At 26.5% G+C, this 18806-nt stretch overlaps 9 protein-coding genes across 9 annotated transcripts; 7 read left to right on the top strand and 2 right to left on the bottom strand.

Annotated features, from left to right (window-relative positions):
• Nucleotides 1–143: 143 nt before the first annotated feature.
• On the bottom strand, nucleotides 144–1445 carry cand_018920 (mannosyltransferase domain-containing protein; the record flags this gene model as incomplete). The annotated part of the gene is made up of 3 exons (XM_067212125.1): nucleotides 144–239; nucleotides 408–591; nucleotides 616–1445. 3 exons carry the CDS (start codon nucleotides 1443–1445, stop codon nucleotides 144–146), a joined length of 1110 nt encoding a protein of 369 aa, XP_067066422.1.
• Nucleotides 1446–1732: 287 nt separating this feature from the next.
• Nucleotides 1733–6764, top strand: cand_018910 (DNA polymerase family B; the record flags this gene model as incomplete). The annotated part of the gene is made up of 13 exons (XM_067212124.1): nucleotides 1733–1945; nucleotides 2041–2173; nucleotides 2238–2395; nucleotides 2793–2922; nucleotides 3116–3261; nucleotides 3300–3507; nucleotides 3530–3739; nucleotides 3805–4143; nucleotides 4212–4399; nucleotides 4524–4840; nucleotides 4881–5083; nucleotides 5211–6341; nucleotides 6484–6764. The coding sequence occupies 13 exons, from the start codon at nucleotides 1733–1735 to the stop codon at nucleotides 6762–6764; spliced, it is 3657 nt and encodes a 1218-aa protein (XP_067066421.1).
• Nucleotides 6765–6954: 190 nt separating this feature from the next.
• cand_018900 (uncharacterized protein) lies at nucleotides 6955–8580 on the top strand (the record flags this gene model as incomplete). The annotated part of the gene is made up of 1 exon (XM_067212123.1): nucleotides 6955–8580. The coding sequence occupies one exon, from the start codon at nucleotides 6955–6957 to the stop codon at nucleotides 8578–8580; it is 1626 nt and encodes a 541-aa protein (XP_067066420.1).
• Nucleotides 8581–9027: 447 nt separating this feature from the next.
• On the top strand, nucleotides 9028–10623 carry cand_018890 (T-complex protein 1 beta subunit; the record flags this gene model as incomplete). Its single annotated transcript, XM_067212122.1, has 1 exon — nucleotides 9028–10623. The coding sequence occupies one exon, from the start codon at nucleotides 9028–9030 to the stop codon at nucleotides 10621–10623; it is 1596 nt and encodes a 531-aa protein (XP_067066419.1).
• Nucleotides 10624–11057: 434 nt separating this feature from the next.
• cand_018880 (ribophorin I family protein) lies at nucleotides 11058–12554 on the top strand (the record flags this gene model as incomplete). Its single annotated transcript, XM_067212121.1, has 1 exon — nucleotides 11058–12554. One exon carries the CDS (start codon nucleotides 11058–11060, stop codon nucleotides 12552–12554), a length of 1497 nt encoding a protein of 498 aa, XP_067066418.1.
• A 545-nt stretch (nucleotides 12555–13099) lies between these two features.
• cand_018870 (uncharacterized protein) lies at nucleotides 13100–14890 on the top strand (the record flags this gene model as incomplete). The annotated part of the gene is made up of 1 exon (XM_067212120.1): nucleotides 13100–14890. The coding sequence occupies one exon, from the start codon at nucleotides 13100–13102 to the stop codon at nucleotides 14888–14890; it is 1791 nt and encodes a 596-aa protein (XP_067066417.1).
• A 560-nt stretch (nucleotides 14891–15450) lies between these two features.
• cand_018860 (uncharacterized protein) lies at nucleotides 15451–16716 on the top strand (the record flags this gene model as incomplete). The annotated part of the gene is made up of 3 exons (XM_067212119.1): nucleotides 15451–15491; nucleotides 15559–15714; nucleotides 15936–16716. The coding sequence occupies 3 exons, from the start codon at nucleotides 15451–15453 to the stop codon at nucleotides 16714–16716; spliced, it is 978 nt and encodes a 325-aa protein (XP_067066416.1).
• A 72-nt stretch (nucleotides 16717–16788) lies between these two features.
• cand_018850 (uncharacterized protein) lies at nucleotides 16789–17938 on the top strand (the record flags this gene model as incomplete). The annotated part of the gene is made up of 3 exons (XM_067212118.1): nucleotides 16789–17286; nucleotides 17359–17714; nucleotides 17860–17938. 3 exons carry the CDS (start codon nucleotides 16789–16791, stop codon nucleotides 17936–17938), a joined length of 933 nt encoding a protein of 310 aa, XP_067066415.1.
• A 21-nt stretch (nucleotides 17939–17959) lies between these two features.
• cand_018840 (uncharacterized protein) lies at nucleotides 17960–18568 on the bottom strand (the record flags this gene model as incomplete). Its single annotated transcript, XM_067212117.1, has 1 exon — nucleotides 17960–18568. One exon carries the CDS (start codon nucleotides 18566–18568, stop codon nucleotides 17960–17962), a length of 609 nt encoding a protein of 202 aa, XP_067066414.1.
• Nucleotides 18569–18806: the final 238 nt, after the last annotated feature.

Genomic DNA, 18806 nt, shown 5'->3' with positions numbered 1-18806 from the left:
GAAAATAAAAATGAGAGTAACCCTCTTCTGCATTTAGGCGGTGCAGCATAAAAAGTCAAGATATCGTTAAAATAAGAAATAGTGCTTAAATTGCTTATTAGAATAAAGAGGGGGGTAGGTCCTCTTTTTATTTATTTACTTATTTACGTCCATGGCAAAAAATTAGGAAACCACATATTTCCAAAAATAAACGTAAATATATGATAAAATAGTAGAATTGAAGAATATGATGGAAATATCTTGTGAAAATAGGCTAATAATGTAAAATATAAGGGAATACAATTAAAAAGTCGAATTAAAACTTCTACATATCCGAATAATAAAACATAAATGAATAAGAAATAAATTTGAAGTACATATCCAAACCACGAATAAATTGATTTAAATGAATAGATCTTGTATTTTACTATACTGATGGATGAAACTACAATAGGAACTGTAGTGGGGATAATCCACAAGAATTTATCCACTTTTTGTAATTTCCAATAATTAAATAGATAACTTCCCCAATATTCACTCTGTACAAATGAATATATATTTGGGAATTTTGAATTACACCAAGGTCGTACAATATCACTTAGTACACAATATCTATAATAACACCAATATATATACAAGGTAAATGGAAATATGACAGCAATAAATGAAATAAATGCAGATATCCAGTGTATTATAATTCTCTTAATATTTGATAATTTAAAAGGTATAGATGTTGATAAGAAATAGAAAAATAGTGGAAATGAATTAAAAATACCATTTGATCTTATTCCACTAGAAATTGAATACATAATAATGCCAATAATTAAAAATGACAAATTTTTAATTTTAAAAAATCCTTCTTTATGACAATATATTTCTGCATTCAATAAAAAATAGGCACCCCAAAAAGAGACACAACTATATAAACTTTCAGTATACAATGATGAATTGAAGATATTTGATGTTGGGAAAATATACAGGAGTACAGCAAGTCCAGGATAGACTATATTTGAATCTGGATATCTTGACAATAAAGTAATTTGAAACATAAATAACCCAATTGCAGCAATAATAAAGGAAATATTATTTACAATAATGCCGGAATATATAAGATGTATTGAATTAATATTTTGATCACTTAAAAATATTTGACAAATTTTTCTGATAAACCAAGGATATATTGGTAAGAAGGCATGTTGATGTTCAAAATGATAATCTTTTACATATGCTAATCTAAGATAATATTCAGCATCCCAATTAATAAAAGAACTTAAGAATCTCCACTTTTTTGTATTTTGATATAGGTGCAAAAGGTTTTGATTATTATATAGTAAAGTTATTGAGCTGGTATTACGGATATTATCTGTAAAAATTCCATTACTCGAATAAGCTACAAACATACATATTGCACGAGATATAATTGAAAGTATAACTATGCGTTTAATTGATGTTATTTCAGCTTTCATTCGCTATAACTAGGAGTTACAAGAATATATTTAAATTGTAGCACTAAACCCAGTGTAATGATTATGTCTTGCGCCAATCAAGTGTAACAAAATAGGAGCTTGTTTGTAATATTATAGTACTATATGAATTGATAGATTATATTTGACTATATGTTAGATATTGGAGATATCTTTAACTTTAATCAATATATAGAATTTGCCTGTGCTTTAATAAATATTGAAATAGATCAGGAATATAGAAGTGGTCTTTACTCTTTATACCACCCCCTATAGTTAGAATATGTGGTATGACCCCTGCAGGACAAAGTTGCTTATTAAATATACATGACTTTTATCCTTATTTTTGGGTGGAGATACCTGATGAAGTTGAGAAATCTGAAGAAAGTGATCTTTTATATTTTTTTGAGATGGTACTAAATGATATAATTGTCAGATGCAATTCATCTAATCAGAATATATATGAATATGAAGAATCGGAATATCCAGAAGATTTAGAAATGGTGAATAATGGATATGAATTATATCGATTAATTTATAATAAAAATAAGAAGTCAAAATTATGGACATAATTTTGATATTGAAGATAGCATTTTAGGTAATTTTAATGTTCAAGATTTTAGTTTTGATAAATATAAAAAGTAAAAATAAGACTTCATGTAGTAAATATAAACAGAAATTAATATTTAAGTTATGTATTGAAGATAAATATCCACTTTATGGATATTATAGTAAACCTAGGAGAATGATAAAAGTACAAATATATAATTACAGGAATATATTACAATTAGCTAGTGAATTATCAAAGACCAATTGAGTTTAATGGTGTCTGTTTTGAATGTTTTGAAGTTCATATACTTTCAAAATTAAGATTTCTTACAGATTTCAAAATAAATGGAACTGATTATATTTTACTCAAAAATATTACATTTAGATCTCCATTACCGAAAAAAGTGTGAAGTCTTAATCCTCCACATAATCAATGGAAAAAGGAAGTAATATTAAATCCAATAGATCATTTAAGATGTATCGAAAATCATTGCCAGAAAAATTATTACTAATAAGTCATTTCCTGTATTTTCTACAGAATATAGCCACTATTTTAATATTAAGAATAATCGTAGTATTAATTGGGATAATAGTGTTGAACTAGAAGCTGATGCAAGTGTTAATGATATACTCAATCCTTTTATATATTCACAAATAATAGAGGATATATAACTCCGAAGTGTATACAAAATATTGAAAATAATATAGAAAACTGGCACCCTAAACTAATACCATGCTTGAACAAATACTGGAGAGAGGCATTTAATGATCCTATTACTCAACAATATTACCAAATTACAGAATTTCCAGGATAACAGGAAACCTAGTAGTAATTTAGATCAAAGGAGTGAAGATAATAAGAACCAGTTAACACGAACTATCACATCTGGAATTGATATAATATTAAGTGGATGTAAAGTAATAAATAAAAGTAAATGTAGAGGATTATTAAAATTTCTGCGTAGTATATATCCTAATTATAAAAATACCCGCATAAATTTTGAGAGACAAGAGATTAGAGCTGAAAATTCAGATAGACTAACCTATCAATTAGAAACTGATAAGAAGACCCCACAAGAGTTATACGTGGTCTACCGCCTATATCAATACAATCCCATCTATAGAGGAGACAATATTAGAATATTTGAATACAGAATATGACTTGTCAAATAATAACAAGAGTTCAGAAGAATGTCATCCTAATGATGTACTACAATATAACAATTCATTTAAATATATTATTGGCGGTTCTATACAAAATTCTAATATTGTAAATAATATTAATGAGATTGCTGATAAATATAATAGCCCAAGCCACTATTTTATAAAGATACAGAAAATAAAGAAATTGTATATAGTAAAGAACTAGAGATTATTGATATAGATTATCAAAAAACTGTAGATAATGTTTGTTTATTTCTTACACTTGAACCAGCTACTTTTTTAGATCCAATAGACTTTATATATCCTAGATCAAATAAATTGACAAATTTAGAATCTGTTTTTTTCTTCAAGGGTACATTTGTAATATAAAATAGTTCCACCTACAAGTAGTGAAGTTTTAGCCTCACTTGGACTTGATAAATCTATAATTAGTAAATATAAACTATTTGAGAAATTCCTTACGAAGGAGATTTCAAATGAGATAGGAAATATTAGTAACTTAGAAGAGTACAATTCTGGAGATTTGAATGAGATTAAACATAGGAATAGTTATGATATAGTTAAACCAGTTTCAAGATATTCTGGTGAGTGTCTTAATTATGCAATTCATATAAGTCAGAATATTATTGACTTACAATGATATCCTTAGATGTAACTACAGATACTCCAATAAATTATAACAGAAGTGATCCTCTTGATGATAGTATTATTGCCTTAGCTTACACATTACGCAGTAAGAAATATAATAAAGAAATAGTATCTGGTCTAATTATTGTGGATAAGGAAACAACTATAAAATATTCAGATCCTACAAATTCTATAAATCTTACAAACCATTCTTTACTAAGAAGTCTTTTTAGTTTGGAATCTTTCCCAAATTTAGATTTGACCATTGTGAATACTGAAATAGAACTTATTAATGCTATAGTTGAATTATTTCATTATTATGACCCACATATAGTATTTGCTCTAGATAATAATATACATGGTATTGGATATATTGCTGGAAGAGTAACAAAATTGTTAAAAAAAAAAAAAAATTCTATAATATGATAGGTCGTAGAAAGTCAAATAATTCATTTAATCTTCAATTTAATAAACTAGAAAAACGTATTAACGGAAGAATATTACTTTATATTAACCAAATTATAAGATTAGAATACAATACATTAGATACAGAAATGTATTCAATTATAAAACTTATTCTTAACAATATTATACCAAATATTAATCCTCCAGTTTTAGTAATGTGGTGAAAATATACACTTCTAAATTGTGATACTAGGTATTTTAACTCTGGTAAACAAGGAAGCTCTTCCATACCATATAAATCATTTAGACATAAGGTTATAAGTTATATTTTTTAAGAAATTAAATATGTTATATGAAATATTGGATAAATTAGGAACTATCCCAAAATATATTGAATGTTCACAACTTTATGGATTAGACTTTCTTTCAATACAAGCTCGTGGATCTCAGTATAGAGTAGAATCTATATTACTAAAAGCTTGTGAGAGGCATAACTTTGTATTATTTTCACCAACTAAAGAACATGTTATGAATCAAAATACTTTAATAGGTCAACCTATGATTATTGAGCCTAATAGCTCTTTACAGTATTCACCTGTTACTTTACTTGACTTTCAAAGTTTATATCCAAGCATAATGATGGCTTATAATGTGTTTTTCAACAATTCTCGGAAATATTCATACAAGTTTGAGTGGTGATAATCAACACATAAATGAAATTACTAACAAGCTTGGGACTAAAGATGATTATCCATGGTTTCAAATGATTGATTGTATATTTAAAGAATATGCAAATATTGAATTACTAAGTTACCATACAGATAATATAAATTTTAATCGAAATATTATGAAGAGAACTAATACTATAGATGAAACAAATCTTATGTTAAAAGAATGTAAATCCTGCTATTAATTATATAGGGAAGAAATAATGAATAGTTGTAATCAGAAAGCTAATTATTACTAAAAATAAGCTTTCAAATTATTCAATACATGAATATTCTAATGTTATCAAATCAATAGACTCTACCTTGAAATGCTTAGAGTATCGTCAATTAGGACTAAAATTACTTATGAATATATTATATGGTTACGCAGGAGCTAGTTTTTGTGGTAAAATGCCTCTGAGTGACTTAGCTGATTCAATTATTATGACTGCAAGGGATACAGTACACAATTGTATTAGAAGAATAAATCATCACACAAGATGGAATATCCAAATTATATATGGTGACACTGATAATATCTTTGTTAAACTTGAAGGAAGGAGTTTACAAGAAGCTTTTGCAATTACAAATAATATAGTTGATACTGCAACATCTATGAACCCTTTCCCAATCAAATTAAATACTCAAGGTGTACTTTTACCATGCTTGGTTATTTCAAAAAAGAAATACGCAGGTTTCATATATGAAGAAATTAGTAATATTTGGAATATAAGTACTCCAAAATTTATATGTAGAGGTAACGAAATTATTAGATGTGACCAGTACCAACTAGTAAAATCAACATTTTCAAAGGTACTAATTGATTTATTCCAAAATCATGATATATCTTCTGTTAAGAGAATTTTAATTTATGTAAGAGAACAAATATTTTTAGACAATATTCCTATAAACGATTATATTCTTTATGGAGGCCTTCACTCTAATCAATTCAAAAAGAAAATAGTAAATAGCTGCTATTTAACACCTGAATCAAAGAATTTGTATCGTAATATAGGCTATTCTATAGAAAAATTACCTTTGGTTATTGTACCCTTCAGTTCATTTGGATCTGTTGTATTTCCAGAAGAGACTACACTTGGTTGGAAGCATTTGACACCTTTACCATTGCTTTTGCTACCATCTAAATATTCATCTATTAAAACAAATAGAACTCACAATAAAGATACCAGGATATTTTATCAATGGCATGTTCATAAATTATTAATATCTGGTTTAGAAAAGCAAAATAATGAACCAAAGCTTTTAGTTTATTTTTCTCGCTATTATATAGATTATATTTTGAAGCCACTAAACCAAATTCTAGGATTAATACCTATTCTATTTAAATTATATATATTATCAAATAGGGGACAGTTGAAAACTACTATTTTATATCAGTGGAAGCCTAAAGGATTGCACTTTGTTTATATAGAAGATCTTATTCCCAGTAAATAATTACGTACAGCCCCAGCACTTAATACTAATAAAATATTGTCAAGTTAGTAATCTTTATCTTCATTGTAAGCAAGCTAATATAAACGAATATTTTTATCATAAGTGCAGTATTTGTAATAAAGTTTCTCACATAGCTAATAGAAAAAGTAATACTAGATCTAAATATATGACTTGCAAATCCTGTATGGAAGATGGAGAACAAACTTTTGCTTTAATTGGGAGTAATTTAAATAGTATAGAAAATAAACTTCATGAAATTAGTAAAATTTGTCTTAACTGTAGTGGCTGTGGATTTCAAAGTTGTGAATACCACAATGCATGGCATTGTCGATTTTATGGCATAAAACTTATTTTATTGAGAAGGCAAAATTACTGGGGTTCACTATATTTCAATAATATCTTAAGACAATATTAAGTGAATCTAAAAGTTAATTAATTCTTGAGTATTATACTGAGAAATCTTGGTACATTTAGGCGGTATAATTTATATTTAATAAAAATTCCACGATATTATATGTTACTTAATTAGCGCATTTTATTTGTGGCTACCTTAACATTATGTATAAGCCATTACATTATATTACTAATAACTCATATTAGGAAGTATGGACGACTTTTTAAATAGAGCTCTAAATATTAAAGGAGATATAGGAGATGAAAGTGATTTTGTCCAGCTTAATTTTTATATTTTAAGCAATAAAGAAACTACTTTAGAAGATTTGTCCTTATATTGTATAGATATATATAATGTCATACTTAAAGAAGGTATGATAAATTATAATTGGGACACGGTTCCATTTATATTGAATATAGAAAGTGACAATGGTGTGAACTATATTACTTGTAGCATTACGATAAATGCATATTATTTAGATGAATGGTATATGATATATATTGCTTATTTTATATCTGAAAAAATAAGCAATATAGCAGTTCAAGTTATAGACAATGATGGTGATCCACTTATTGTTGAAATATGCGACGTTTTACCATCATGGGTTAACCCTGACTGTGAGCTTAATAGATGTTTTATATATCAAGGGAAATTACATTTAATACCACCTAAAATTTTGGAATACTCAAGAGATATAAAACAATCTTTGGATATCTTGAAGAATAATAGAGGAGAATGTGAGACAAATGAGGCTTTTGATTCAGTATTGAAGAAAAAGTTTAACAAAATTTCAAACTTTAGTATCCCAGAAAAATCTCACTATTTTCATATATTCATTCCCAAAGTAGTCGCAAATGTTTTGCATAAATATCACTATTTGTTAAGTTTAGCTTTACGATATTTACCATATCGTTTAGATATGCCTACTTTAAGACAGTACAAAATGTCATCAGTACTACCAAATACACTAGACTATCTTTGTTCAAGTGAATTAGTACGCTATAGGATTAGAATGACAAGAACTCAATATGCAAGGTTTGTCCATGAAATCCTACCTATGAAATTACCGATGGAATTTACTAATAAATTTGGCAATAGAAGTGTTGTAAAGGATTACAATAGTGAAAGTAATATTGAGGTTCAACGAGGTATGAGAATATGTTATGGATTATATTTAGCATATTTAGATAATCCAAAAGATTTTCAAGGCATTCTTATTTGGGCTAATCCATCAAATAAATTCTCTGATAAAGAGTCTGAAGTATTTTTTTCAAATTTGGATTTCGTAAGGAAACATGAATCTCTTGATTACAGAGGTATATGGGATATAATTATATCAAATGAAGGTTTATTAAAATCAAGTGAATATTTTGGGGATACTAGCAAAGATATAGATGACTTAGATGAATGGTTCTATAGTAGCTGTGCTCAAGATTTACTTAAGGAAATTGAAGGATTACATTCAATTGATCATTTAATTAATCTAGATAATAAAAAACGAAATTCCTGTCTAAATATTACAAGGATTATGGAAGGAAAATCTCAATTTGAGGGAATTGATCTTTCAACAGACTCTGATAATAGTAGCCTTGAGCTTAGCGATTCAGAAGTAGATGAACAAATTTTTGAATTAAGGAACTTAATGAATAAAATGGATGATGAGCTCAGAATTTCTTTGAAGTCAGAATCAATACCCGGATTTATGAACAACAAAGAAGTAGATGAAGCAGTCAAAAATACACTAGAAAAGGCAATAGATATGGAAAACGAATTTGGACTTGTTGGTCCTGCTACTACCCTAAGTTATGCAAATATAAATGAGAACAAAGAACATTAGTTTTCTAAATTTGAATATTTAATTTGGATGTAATCTTTTAAATATCTATAATTAGTGGATAATTTACAACTTAATAAGAAAATAAAATCATTCCCTGTAACTTCAAATAATTAACTTATATTAACTTGAAATAGATTTTTAATATTACTCCTGAGGTTCACTAGACTTACTATAATCTTTATATTGATATATAATATTTCTTATCTGTAGATCTTTAGTATTATACTTATTACTGGGGATCTGAATTAGAGACGAGACGGTGGGGTGTGTTAAAGACATCTATACCGGTATGTTACTATCTGTTACCTCTAATTTTGGATTAAAGTTAGATTAATTAAATAGTAGAAATTAGGAACCTTGGTCAAGAATCTTCACAATTTAAGTGTATAAGAACTTTCTATAACTTAGTTTAACATTATTGTTGATATATACTCCAATTTTACATAGATGATGTCAGTAATGCCAAAAATTATGGATGAAGGAGCTCAAGAAAGCAAAGGGGAGATGGCTCGTATGCAATCAATAATTGGAGCAATTGCTTTAGGTGACTTATTAAAGACGACATTTGGTCCTAAAGGTATGGACAAAATTTTGCAACCAATTAAGGAGGGTCCAATAGATTCTAATCCTATAATAACAAATGATGGTGCTACTATACTGAAATCTATATCAATTGATAATCCTGCTGCCAAAATACTTGTTGATGTAAGTAGACAACAAGATACTCGTTGTGGGGATGGGACTACTGGTGTTGTAATTTTAGCTGCTGAGTTACTAAAGCAAGCAGAGAAACTGCTAGAACAAAGGATACACCCTCAAGTTATTATTAGTGGTTATCATTTAGCCTTGCAGGAGGCTCGTAAGGCTTTAGAATTAAGTTCATTTGATAATAGTGCCAATAAAGCAGTATTTGAACAAGATTTATTAAATATTGCTAAGACTACATTAAGTTCTAAACTTCTAACTCACGAGAAGAACCATTTTGCTCAATTAGCAGTAAATGCAGTATTGAGACTGGGAAATAAACCAAATTTGGATTATATTCAAATTATAAAAAAGATTGGTGGATCACTACAGGACTCATTTCTAGAAGATGGCTTTATACTTGAGAAGAAAATAGGAGTTGGACAACCAAAGAAAATGACTAACTGTAAAATTCTAGTTGCTAATACCTCCATGGATACTGATAAGGTAAAAATATATGGAGCAAGAGTAGTAGTAGATAGTATGGAGGCAGTTCAAGCAATTGAACAAGCTGAGAAGCAAAAGATGTATAACAAAGTTCAGAAGATTTTAAGTCATGGGTGTAATGTATTTATTAATAGACAACTTATATATAACTATCCTGATCAACTATTTAAAGATGCTGGAATTATTGCTATTGAACATGCAGACTTTGAGGGTGTTGAGAGACTATCAGCTGTTTTAGATGCAGATATTGTAAGTACCTTTGATAATCCAGAGAGAACTAAGCTTGGATACTGTAAAACCTTAGATACTGTTATGATAGGTGAAGATGAACTTATAAGATTTTCTGGTTGTTCAAAGAATGAAGCCTGTACAATTATTTTACGTGGGGCCTCTTCACATATATTAGATGAGGCTGAAAGAAGTTTACATGATGTATTGTCAGTCCTATCACAAACTATTCAGGATTGTCGTGTTGTATATGGTGGAGGATGTAGTGAAGTTATGATGAGTGTTGCAGTAGATAATCTTGCAAAGATTGTCGAGGGTAAGAAAAGTTTAGCTATTGAAGCATTTTCTTCTGCATTGAGACAAATACCTACTATCCTATTAGATAATGGTGGATATGATAGTGCTGAGATTGTTACTCAACTACGTGCTTTACATAATCGTGGTAATCATACTTTTGGTATAGACTTTAAGACTGCTAAACCTGCAGATATGAGTGAACTCAATATATTGGAATCATTTGAATCCAAATTATCTCAAGTTTGTTTTGCAACAGAGGCAGCTGAGATGATTCTCCGTGTTGATGATGTTATTCGTTGTGCTCCAAGACAAAGACAAGGAGTTTAGATACATTACAGATAAATATAAATCATCAATTTCTGAATTAATTTGGTACCTAGTTAATTTATTAGTCATTAGATCTGTAAATTATCCAGTACTTTGTAAATAATGAGAATTTAATTTATCTAGTAGTAATCGATAACACTTTAGTGTGTCCTTACTATTACATAGTTAACTTCTTTTAATAATCTAATTTTCCATAAATGTTAAGTACTTTGATATATTTGTGTGCATTATATTTAACAAAATTCTTTTCAATCTTGTATAGTAGCTTAGATTTCTAGAATGAACAGCTCTTTATAAATATCCTATAATTTGGGACACAGATGGGGGGGGTATCTCCACGAATTATAGCGCCAATTTATGGTGGTACCGGTTTGTGCTAAGGTGCTTAAGCTAGTAGAAATAATAAGGGGGTTAGAAACATTGTCTCATTACAAATGAAAATCTTGTTATTGTATATAGCATACATAATCTGGATATACAGCGTATTTGCATATGAAGATAATTATGAGAAGGTAACTCAGACTAATGTTATAAGAAATTTTTACTTAACAAAGAGAGTTGCACGTGTGTTTCTAGAAATAAGCCTTAAAAATAACAATTCCTCAAACATTAGAGATTTTGAATATGAAATTCTTTTCCCTACTCTGGTATATTCTAAAATTGGTTATATATCTAGTGGTATATCTCCACTGAATCTAAACATATATACCATAAATTGTGAAGAATTTAACAAAACTAATAATAAATATTTCTCTAATTTGTCTGAAGATATTTATGTCTGTAATATTAATATTCCTGAATTAACAAAGAATTTAACAACTATATATATAGAATATTACATTGGTGATCCATACACAACACTTCCTGATTCTATATATATACATGAAAATCAATTAGTTGAATTCAAAGATTTTCAATATTTTCTAACTCCTTACAAAGTTGAAAATGAAAAGACAATTATTCATTTCTTATTAGGTACACAAATTGAAAGATTTTTGCCCACTTCAATGAAAAGACAGGATACCAAATTAACATACATTCCTAAAAATAATACAGATATTCAAACCCCAGAAAGTATGTTGTATGTACATTTTAATTTAAATAATCATCTTATCATCTATAAATCTGTGAATAGAACTATTGAAGTTTCACATTGGGGTAATATTTATATTAAGGAAGAGTATACTGGTAAAAATAAAGCAGCAACCCACAAAGGCGAATTTAATAGAAAGGAAATAATGCTTTTAGCAGGACAAGGATTTGCTAGAATGAGAAGTCCAGATTCTATATTACCTCAAAATACACATATTTGTTTTCAAATGGATCATATATTACCATACCGTGCTATTGGATTGGAATATTATGATCAAATTGGCAATATTTCCTATTCTCATGCATCTAAAGTAAATTCTCGTTATACACTCATACAAGCTGAACCTAGATCTCCAATAATGGGTGGATGGAATTTTGATTATGTTATTGAATACAATTTACCTTTGGAAAATGTTGTTTTTTATGATGATGAGAAAAAAACATATATGTTAAATATAACATTAACCCCATCTGCAAAAGGTATATATGCAGAAAATGTTACTACACATATTCGCCTACCTCCTGGATCATCAGAAATTCAGTTTGTACTCCCAAAAAATCGAAATATTCCTTCACTTAGAAAACAAGATTTAAGTTATTATTATGGCTGGTTAGACATCTTCAAACCTAGACCAGTTATAGTATACAGTGCACATTCTATGTATATTCCTGAACAACATATTTTAAATTTCAAAGGTCAAATTTATTATCAAATAAAATCTGAGTTCCTCTCGAAATACAAATTATTTGTTATATCAGGGATCATATTTATTCCACTCTTATTATTTGTTCTAATTAGACGATTAGGGAATTCAAATAGAAAAGATAAATATGTTTAGCATACTACATTAATTGTAATCTATCATTTTTAGAAATTTAAAAATTAATTATTGTAAATTATAATTATTTATATAATTCATAAATGCAAAATTTAAATAAATATTTAAGTATTTATTTAGTTTAATGTTATCATACTTTGTAATATAGGATTTGGAATAATTTCGAAAGTTCAATATTATAAATCAATATTTATCAATCTATAATAATACATATAAGTTACATTTAGTTATAAGTAATAAGTAATAAGTAATCACACAATTATTAGTAATAAAAATTTAAGTGCTATATATAAGCTGAGTGTAAATAGCACCCATGGAATCTAAAGGGTGCACTATTACGACACACAGAAACAAATAATCTAGATTTGCCAACTTTTCGAAGAAATATCCTACAAGGAATATCTTGAATTAAAGGGATTCATACAGTATATAAATGAATAGATAAATTATTACTCAGATCAATTGGGAAAAGGCTGACTGAGAAAGCTACGAATTATTACATCTAGCAAATATTTTAAATCTAAATATAAAGACTTAATGTTAATATGTATACTGTGCATGAAAGTTGCAAAAATAATAATTCAGGAGCTGTTAAAATATTTGAATGTGAGATTTCAAATTACCAACCATGTCTAATTGAAAGGGGTATAAACCATAGTAAGGAATCATATCAAAAAGATAGTAACTTAGATGAAATCTTGAAAAATAATCAAAATGAATACTTTGATTCACTAGATATTTCGGATGAAATGTCTGATTATTCATCTACTTTTAAAGATAAATATATAACAAATTATAATTCAGATAGTAATCAAATTAATAAACTTAGCACAAAACTTAAAACCTGTCTACAAAAAAACAATCAGAAAAATAAATGTGTCTTAACACAAAAAAAAAATAAAATATGTAATATTGGAGGATTTAAGGATACTTATTGGTATAGGAGAATAAGAGGTTGGGAAAAAATCATTGATGAAAAATATAATAGTGTATATAGTAGCTATGAACGTAAGGAAATGATTGGTACAGGGACATATGCAAAGGTTTGGTTATTACAAGATAAAATTACAGGCCAAAAATATGCAGGAAAATTATTAGAACCACATACATATCCAAGTGATACAGTAGATAGGATAGAAAGAATGTTTCAATCAGAAATAGAAAATTTAATTGAGAGTCAATGCCCTGGAGTTGTAAGACTTCATAAAATTGTTGTTGGACCAGAAGGTTGTCTTCTTGTTCAAGATTATGTTGATGATGGTACAATTTGGAGAGAAAATTGTTGTACTGATGAAGATGAAGCTTTTTTACATTTTATTCAATTAGTACAAAGTGTATTATACTTCCAAGATAAAGGGGTAGTACATAGAGATCTAAAACCAACTAATATTCTACGTTATTCTAACAAAACAATAGTTATTGGAGATTTTGGTTGGAGTGAAAAAATTGATAAACTTCATTTAAGCCCATCTGAATGGCCTGGAACCTTAGAAATTAATCCTCCTGAGGTATTAACATTTAAGGGTCCATTAACTGAAAAAATTGATAATTATGCAATTGGAATGAATTTACTCTTATTTCTTACAGGAAGATTTATATGTCGCCAAAAAGGTCTTGATGTTACTGAAGCTGCTCCATATATACTTAAAGTTGTTGAATTAATTAGACATGATTTTAGTAGTAAAATTCTAAAAAAAAATAAAAATCATTATTTTATGTGGGAAATGTTTATTGGTTTTACTGATCCAAATCCTACAAATAGATGGAGTATTCAAAAGGCTTTATTTCATCCTGAATGTATACAACAATTAATTTATTGTTTTAAAAGAAAATATCAAGTTCTTTGGCATCCAAAAATTTTAGCTATTATCCAATCTAATATTGTCATACCAAATATACTATGTAATAATAAAGAGATTGTAAAACATTATAAATGTAATTCAAAAAAATCAAATAGTAGTTCTGATTTATCTTATAAATATGAAATAGATCAAAATCCAATTACTACATCAAATAATAAATATAATATTGGTACATATATAATAAAGCATGGATATCATAATTCAATATATGAACAAACACTTCATAATCAAAATCAAAGAATTAGAAATATATCAAATTGTCAATATAATCTCCAAGGTGACATACAATATTGTTCTCAACAAATAGGTTATCAATATCATATTTCTCCTGGTATATTACAGCATTATCAAACTGAAACTTTTAATGAAGCTATTATGCCTAAATTATTGCCTTGCAATAGTCCAAAATTTCAATATTATCAATCACAGATTTATTTAAATCATACTCCATCATCTATTTATAAAGTAGAATAGTTTTTTTTTATTTTCTTATGATCATATAAATCTTTAATAGTTCATTTAATACTTTTTTTTTATTTTATCAATTTTGTTTTGATCAATAAATTAATATTTATAAACTGCATTAATTAAAACTTCTTAAGGCTTATTTTATATTATTATAATATCCCTTCATATAAATTTAGAGTATTTATTATTCTTATTTATTACATATGAAGGATATTAGTGCATGTTTTTTTTTCAAAATTGCATGCAACTTTTAACTTTTTTTTTTAATAGGGTAATTAATAAAGTTGATTTAGGCGCCATATTCTGTGTGGAGAGTTCAGACTTGACTTTAATGTCCAGTTCATTAATACCTTAATTCCTAAAATTAACATTAAATTTTTTTTTTTTACAACCCTTTAACGTAATATAAGGCCCTTATATATGTATTTAATTCAAAATATAATAGTTAAGATATATCAAGATCTTAATAATTATATTCATATTTGGCTTAAATATAATATATAAGATTATAATATTACTAGTAACTAAATTAAAATAGGCTTTAGTTCTAAATTATTACTTTATAAATGGAAAGTAATCTTGGTATTAGAGTTCTATATTTACATGGGTAAGTATCTAATTATTTTAATTCAAATAGATATAAAAATTTAACTTTATTAATATTAATATTATAGCCTACATGATAACTGTAGATCTTTTAGAAAAAAACAAATTGAAGAAATAGTTGGTAATAAATATATTAAGGCACCAGATCTCAAATATGAACCATTAATTACAAATGCTAAGACAGCTTATATTTTAGGATCTTTTCTAATTATGCTATTATTATTGTAAGTTATAATAAATCACATTTTAGAAATAAAATAAAAATTTTTATGAAATATTTTAATTTATATTTTGTAAAAAGATTGATAGAAATATTTATAAAATTTAGTATAATTCTAAAAATTTTCTTATGGATAATATTAGTAAGTTGAATAATTTATTTAAATAATATTTATTATTAACTTTAATAATTAAATAAGATTTTACTTGTTATAATATGTTATAGAATAACAGGTATATTGACTTTACGTAGATCTATTATAACAGCTAGGGAAATTTTAGAGATGAATATATTATCATTTAAACCAAGAGTAATTGTAACATCAGATATATCGGCAATAGCAGTTTGTAAAGCTAATCCAGTTATATGTAAGATACCGTTAATAATGTTTTCACCATCAATTGGAGTATTTGAAAGATTTACTTTTTGTAAATTAAATATTGATTTGGAAAGATTTCCTTTAGTACTTATTATACATAGTATAAATGATAAACTTATACCAACAAGGGATATTCTACAAATTTTAAATGAATATAAAAGTGATAAAGTAAGAACTCATTTTATAGAAGGTATAGGGACTTTATCAGCTACTTTTGCAAGTGTTTCAAATAGAGAAATAAGAGAATTTATATTAGAAGCTATTGAATCAGAAAAATTTGTGGAATATAACAATAGGTCATCTTCATTTAATATATTATTACCACCATTACAAGAGACAATACCAGTTGAATTTGATCCTATAAGGCATTCACATGATAAGCAAGAAGATATAATCTTATATACTGAAGAAACTCCTTTAATAAAAACTAACGATATTATTGATTCTATAGTAAATCAAAATAAGAACTTAGGGCAAAACAATAACAGAGAAGGAAATAAGACAGTAAAAATATTTGCAGCAAATCTATTATTATCAAAATTACAAAATAAAAGAAAGACAAATACAAGAAATAAGGATATTCGTAAAATCATAAGAAATTTAAATGTATTAGAAGACATAAAATAATAGAATACATTTATTTATAATAAGAACAAGAGCGCTTTATTGATCATTTGATTAAATAATAAAAATAAGATTATGGTTGTAGAAGATACACTCTTCATAATAATTGATATAAGAAGTCTAATTGGAATTTATTATAATGACGATCAAATTAAGGGAAATAATTCTTTATCCTTATCAGGAAGATCAGTTTGGGATTCTATTATCTCTTTTATTCGTTTATATGGTTTAAGTAGTAGTCAAAGAAAAAGAACTTGTATTTATATCTGTTCATCTTCTGATATAATTATATTATATAATGGATTTATTTCTGACTTAACAAATAATATTATATCAAATATACTACCTAAACTTAGTAATATATGTTATAATTATCAGAATATATCCGAGGATGATATACAACTTGCTAGTGGTATCTCTATATGCCTTTGTAAAATAAACTCAGATAGAAAATTATATAGTAAAAATAGAACAAATAAGGATCGTATTTTATTATTTGATGCTTCAAATGAGAAATCATATATAAATCAATATGTATTACTGATTAATTCCAGTCATGCAGCTTTAAAATTAGTAAGTTTTTTTATAATTTATTTTATTTTATTAAAAAAAACAAAAATTGGTATAATATTTTTATTTTAATAGGATGTAATAATAGATGTATGTAGTATTAGTAATAATCCTTCAAGATTACTATACAATGTTGTTGATATTTCTAAAGGAATCTACATAAATTATAGCTCTATTATAAAAAATGTCAGTAGTAAAATTGATGATAAAAGTCATATACAAGATGGATTATTACCATTTATAATATTCCATCTTTTACCCTCAGCTGAACTTCGAGCTAATTCCTTAATAAACTTATCAACGAAATCTAGACATTCTGGTATTTCAGTATGTTTCTGTCATTATAAGAAAGTTGAAGTAGGGTTTATTTGCTCTTCTTGTTTGGCTATATTTTGTTCTTTATTTAGAGCTCCTATATGTGCAGCTTGTAGGTAAGTAATTATAACCTTTTAAATTATATGTAATTTTTTTTTTAAAAAAAAAAGCTATTGTAAGATAATATAATATGCTTTTTTAAAAACCTTTATATTATTTCCTAAATTATAATATTCAAAAATTTATGAAATATTACTTTAGTGCAAGATTTAAACGTGTTCCAATTCAACAAAAGTCATTAAGTTATTTAAATATTGAAGATGGAGATGGAATATTTTAAATAATAAATACAATTCATTAATTATATAAATTTACATAGATTTGTCCATTTAATAGATGGATCTTCTTTGATAACAATTATTGTAATTTTATCGGAGGAAATTTTTAATTTAATAGAATTCGGTTCAATATTTCTAAATAAATTAGTAAGAAGAAGACAAAATTGAATAATTGGCAATTTCAAATTAGACAATTCAGAATTCTGTATACAATTATTTAATTCATCAATAACATATTCAGAGAATATTTTAATATTTATTGAATTTGATAAAGCTTCAATTTCAGGAGTTCCCTTTATCTTAATTTTAGCCTTATGGGGTAAATTTGAAATTAGATTATCAAATGTAATATATAACTTGATATAATTACCACAATCTGCCCATGAATAAGAATTCACAGTATAAACTGCTTGTAATCCTAAATTCTTTTCTAAATCTTTTTCTTTATATAATAATATTGGTGATCCACCTGTAACAATACCTGGCCCCTCAACAACTTTTACATCCATTCCATAAGATTCATTATTACTAAGATTATTTTTATGTGCATAGTAATAACTGAATTCACCTTTCTCTTTTATATTTGATCTTAATGCAGAAGATGAATTATTAGTAATAACTTGATCACCCATTTATGTCACTTTATAAAGAGAGAACAAAAAAAAAAAAAAAAACTTAAGACCTTATAAATGCACCAAAAATTATAAAAAAGTAAAAAAAAAAAGGCTTAGCCGCCTTTTTTGTGCACATTAAGCGGGATAATCTGCATTTTTTAGAAATGTATTATAGTTTATAATTAGTATAAAAATACAAAATAGACTACTTAAACAGCTAGCCAAATAATATTTACATATCTATTAATTCATTATA

Source organism: Cryptosporidium andersoni (genome assembly GCF_001865355.1).
Source record: "Cryptosporidium andersoni isolate 30847 chromosome Unknown contig_25, whole genome shotgun sequence".
Classification (NCBI taxonomy): domain Eukaryota; phylum Apicomplexa; class Conoidasida; order Eucoccidiorida; family Cryptosporidiidae; genus Cryptosporidium; species Cryptosporidium andersoni.
Note: the sequence above shows the minus strand (reverse complement) of the source record. Positions and strands in the feature narration are given on the sequence as shown.